Source organism: Hakea prostrata, chromosome 4, assembly GCF_041222555.1.
Source record: "Hakea prostrata isolate BN-2017 chromosome 4, UWA_Hpros_2, whole genome shotgun sequence".
Classification (NCBI taxonomy): domain Eukaryota; kingdom Viridiplantae; phylum Streptophyta; class Magnoliopsida; order Proteales; family Proteaceae; genus Hakea; species Hakea prostrata.
Genome location: NC_142603.1, coordinates 10,773,852 through 10,778,857, shown reverse-complemented (window position 1 = coordinate 10,778,857; position 5,006 = coordinate 10,773,852). Strand labels below are relative to the sequence as shown.

General features: G+C 37.6%; 1 protein-coding gene across 1 annotated transcript; it reads left to right on the top strand.

Annotated features, from left to right (window-relative positions):
- Window positions 1-2,895: 2,895 nt before the first annotated feature.
- LOC149017814 (glutathione transferase GST 23-like) lies at window positions 2,896-4,442 on the top strand. The gene is made up of 2 exons (XM_089154229.1): window positions 2,896-3,254; window positions 3,851-4,442. Exons 1-2 carry the CDS (start codon window positions 2,946-2,948, stop codon window positions 4,211-4,213), a joined length of 672 nt encoding a protein of 223 aa, XP_089010355.1. The 5' UTR covers window positions 2,896-2,945; the 3' UTR covers window positions 4,214-4,442.
- Window positions 4,443-5,006: the final 564 nt, after the last annotated feature.

Sequence of the window (5,006 nt, the reverse complement as noted above, 5' to 3'; positions counted from 1 at the left end):
TTCCCTTTTTTTTCTTTTTCTTTCTTTTTTTCTTACTTCTCTTCTCTCTCTTCTTTTTCTTTTCTTTTTTTCTTTTTTTTTTCCCTTTTTTTCCTTTTTGGGTTTTCAACGCCTTCCCCTTTCCTTCCTGTTTCTCTTTTCTCTTTTGCTTTCTAAGGTTTTCAATAGACCCGCTGATCTATTCGATTCTTTTCTCTTTGTTCTTACCACCCTACATTCCTGCTTATTACTGAAAATTCTATCATTGGTGTGTTTTCCTCTATGCTTTATATTTTGACTTTGGTATATTTTGCAAAAAAAAAAAAAAAAAAAAAAAGTAACTAATCTGTAAAATAGCTTTTTTCTGAAAAAGCATTACTTTTTTACAAAATAAATTTTCTTGTAAGTTTTAAAACTTCTGTTACAAAAACAAAATAATGTCCAGACTCTAGAACACTAACTTCAATTTAATTCGATATTAATCCGTAATCTTTAATAAAAGTCTCCATCATCTCAACTAAATCTTTATAAAGGGTTGTTATAATATTCGATGGCACTTGCCCATTATAGCCTATTATGTATTTGTGAAATAAAAAAAAGTCAATTAACAAGCAAAATACTATAAAAGAAATACTGTAGATTACATAATCTAATCAATTATAGCTTTTGGTCACAAGAAATTGGACTCTTTAGAGAAACAATGTCAAGGAAAAATTAGTCATTTTACGTTAAAATAAAATAAGTGAAGTTTAATACATGATTGACTTTGCTAATCTCATAGAGTATGTGAGGGAAATCGATTACACACAAATGCATAACTGGTTCACAAGAAGTTGATGACAAATATGTACTTTTAATAACGGTGGTGCGCGGATGGAGGCGGAGGTGAGAGGAAATAGAACGCCCCAAGTGCAGCAGGATGTAGAGGTTTATTGGGTTTTGCCTGTGATGGAGGTGGAGGTGAGAGGAAATAGAACGCCCCAGGTGCAGCAGATTCTAGAGGTTTATTGGGTTTTGCTTGTGATGGAGGTGGAGGTGAGAGGAAATAGAACTCCCCAGTTGCAGCAGATTCTAGAGGTTTACTGGGTTTTGCCTGTGATGGAGGTGGAGGTGAGAGGAAATAGAACGCCCCAGGTGCAGCAGGTTTTAGAGGTTTAATGGGTTTTGCATGTGGAGGTGGAGGGGAGAGGAAATAGAACGCCCCAAGTGCAACAGGTTTTAGAGGTTTAATGGATTTTGCATGCGATGGAGGTGGGGGTGAGAGGAAATAGAATGCCCCAGGTGCACCAGGTTCTAGAGGTTTAATGGGTTTTGCATGTGATGGAGGTGGAGGTGAGAGGAAATAGAACGCCTCAGGTGCACCAGATTCTAGAGGTTTATTGGGTTTTGGTTGTGATGGAGGTGGAGGTGAGAGGAAATAGAACGCCCCAGGTGCAGCAGATTCTAGAGGTTTATTGGGTTTTGGTTGTGATGGAGGTGGAGGTGAGAGGAAATAGAACGCCTCAGGTGCAGCAGATTTTAGAGGTTTAATGGATTTTGCATGCGATGGAGGTGGGGGTGAGAGGAAGTAGAATGCCCCAGGTGCAGCAGGTTCTAGAGGTTTAATGGGTTTCTCAATGGGTTTTGGATGTGATGGAGGTGGAGGTGAGAAGAAATAGAATGCCCCAGGTGCAGCAGGTTCTAGAGGTTTATCAAGCCCTCCATGCTTATGAACTGGGGGATTAACCAAGGTCGGACGGATGCAAAAGAGCATTGAAAACTGAAGAAAAAGGATGAGAAAGAGAAATTGAAGACCACACTTCCCCATCATTGTAAGGTAAGGTTCTATCCTTGATGCCTCTACAAATGGGAAGGGGAGAGAGAGATGTATTTATAGAGTTGTAAGGTGGAGAAAATAGGAGTTTGTGGTTCTATTAATATACCCAATTTCATCACTTCACAACCACCACCAACACTAATCCACTAATGCAGTTCTTTTTTTCTATCAATAGGTAACCTATAGAGTCAGGAAACAGTTCTAGCTCACAAGATTCTCGTAACCATTTTAAAGAACAAGTTTAGCAAAGAAATACATGCTTTCATCTTCTATTTAATTATTCGACCTTAGCACATAAACATAATGTATAAGCTAAAGTCCTAGGCGAAGCTTTGTCTTGAATGACATTTACAGTTATTTGATCTCAATTAAGAAGTCCAGCAGTATCAGTAGCGTCTTTGTTCTCTCCTGGATCCTTTGGCTTCGCTTGAGATTATGCAATTTCTTGAAACATTTTCACAAAACTTTTGCAATCTGCAACATTGGAAGAAGGAAACCCACATCAATAATCAATGAAAAGAAAATAATATTTTATAAACCAAACAAATCCAGAGAACTCACCATGATAAAATCATTGTATTCATTATTACGACATGGAGAAGTAGAAGTGCAAATAAGAAGAGTTTCATTTTTCCTTCCATTTGGCATTTTTAATTTCCACTGAAACTTTCGGTTTGTTGTGTAAAATGGGTCCAGCAATTGGTTTGAACATTGTTGAGCCGAATCAAAATACCGGTTTTACTTCACTTAAATCAACCACAATACAAAATGGGTTTAATCAATGGTTACTGGATTTTGGACCACGTGATTTCATCGCCACTGTTGGCAGCTTAGTGTTGTGCTTTAAAATTGAAATAAGACAGCTACACTGGAGTCTAAAGAATCAGGTCAACTCAAGAAACTGCTGACTTTTGAAACCAATCAAAATGGATTCAAATACAAGTTTTTTTATTTTATCTTTTGGTAAAGCAAGTACAAGTTTGAAGTGCATGCACCTTCTCCAATCCAAGCTCCCAGTGCATGAACCTATCCATGTTAATTACTTACACTTTCAAGGAATTTGCATGCTTTACTTATCCTGAATCTCTATAAATTGATGAAGGGAGAGAGAGAAAGATTAATAATACAGGTTCGCAAAAGGGTTTTGGAGATGGGAAAGGTGAAGTTGCTTGGGACTCTTGCTAGCCTTCCAAGCCGTAGGATTGAATGGGCTTTAAAGATCAAAGGTGTAGAATATGAGTACATAGAAGAAGACCTAGCAAACAAAAGCTCCCTTCTTCTGCAATCTAATCCGATTCATAAGAAGGTTCCTGTCCTCATCCATGATGAGAAAACTATTGCAGAATCGCTTGTTATCCTTGAGTACATCGATGATACTTGGGAAGGGTATCCTTTACTGCCTGCAGATCCTTATCAGAGAGCTATGGCTCGTTTCTGGGCTCAATTTGCAGATGAGAAGGTAATATATTACTAGTGTAGCTCTTCTTCTTCCATGGATCATTTTTAGTTATTGTTTTACTGGTTAGGATGAAGAGAGATTCATCTGAACACCATTGTTCAATTTTCATTTACATGTATGATGCTTATTGATCTTTAGTTACTCGATCTTGCTGAAATTGAAAATAAAATTAAAGGAAGTTAAGAGTTGGAGAAGCTTGATGAGAAATCAATTAAGCTAAATTAATCAGTTGATGTTCTAGTAGATGAAAATTGGCTACAGAATTAGAGTTGGAGCTGGAGTAGGAATACGTGATAGGAGATTTGGGATGGGAAAAACACAGAGAAAGGAGTTCAACCCTTGCCAGCGACATATGTTGAACTCCTTTCTTTGTGTTTTTTTCCAACCCACATCTCTTATAAGGTATTCCCACTCCAATTGCAACTCCAGCTCTTTAACTCTTAATTTGGGATTCATTTTCAACTACTAGAACCTCAATCGATTAAACAATAATATAGCTGTTCCTTGGGAGATTCTACAGGGTTTAGGGAGAATAGAAGCTAGCTTAAGGGCAGTGTTCATTTTTAACTATTCATGTGTTGCTGTGATGTGTGTAGGCTTTGGTAGGTGTATGGCAAGCATGTTGTGCCCAGGGAGAGGAACAACAGAAAGCTGTAGAGTCTGCACTAGAGAAGCTGAGGATTCTGGAGAAGCAGGTTGAAGGGAAGAAATTCTTTGGAGGAGAGAAGATTAGATATCTAGATATGGTAATGGGTTGGATACCTTTATGGCTCAATGCCTTAGAAGAAGTTGGAGGAATGAAACTACTTGATGCTGAGACTCTTCCTTTACTCCATGAATGGTCTCAGAATTTCATCGAAGTTCCTCTTATCAAAGAAAACCTACCACCCAAAGAGAACGTTGTCAGTTACTTCCAGTTTGGCCGAAACTACATGCTTTCATTGGGAGCCAAAAAATGATGCTTTTCATTGCTCTATTTATGCTTTCATTTTCTGTAAGAGAATGCTAATAAATTATCTATCAGCCAATTTTCTATATAATTAGTAGAAATTTCTTGCGAAAGGTTAAAGTTCGGGTTTACCAAGTACTTGAAAGTCCTTCCTGCGATGTTACCCTTTTGAATATGAACCCCATCCACTGTTCAGGGAAAACTTGGTCAAAATTCTTATGCATGAGATCTGAACTTCAGAAATCAAAACGCACTTGGGATACAAAATATATCATAAGAATGTATATATTAAACACAACCATGTACGTATAAGAAAAGGTTTTTCTTTGATCTAGGCTATGGGATTTTCCATGTATGATGTTTAGAAATCTTATTATGCACTAGCGCAGCTGTTAGATTTTGCTCCATTAATGCAACACAAAACGAATGTTGAGACCATGGACCGAAATGTCCGGCAACACAGGCAACATGGGCGATATTTTGGTTGGATTAATGTGTTGTAAAACACAAGGGAGACAAGTAATCAATGTGTGATAGATAGGGATAGGTCTTTTACGTTTTGCCTTTAATTAATGTAATATAAAAACAAAAAAAGGAAAGAGACTTTAATTTTCACAGGTTTCAAAATCAGACTTTAACTCTCACGAATTTCAAAATCCAATTTTCCATAAAACCAATCGCATGCCCACGCACGCCCTATTCAGCTATTTCAGAAGCACTTTTGCACCTCTCTAGTCTGCCTTCATCTTTTTCATCTTCTTCACTTCTGCTTCATCTCCAAATCGTGAAAGTCGCCGGAGGTT

Coding starts and splice junctions, on each gene's coding strand:
- LOC149017814 (XM_089154229.1), top strand. CDS start 2,946: ATGGGAAAGGTGAAGTTGCTTGGGACTCTTGCTAGCCTTCCAAGCCGT. Junction 3,255..3,850: donor CTCAATTTGCAGATGAGAAG/GTAATATATTAC, acceptor TGATGTGTGTAG/GCTTTGGTAGGTGTATGGCA.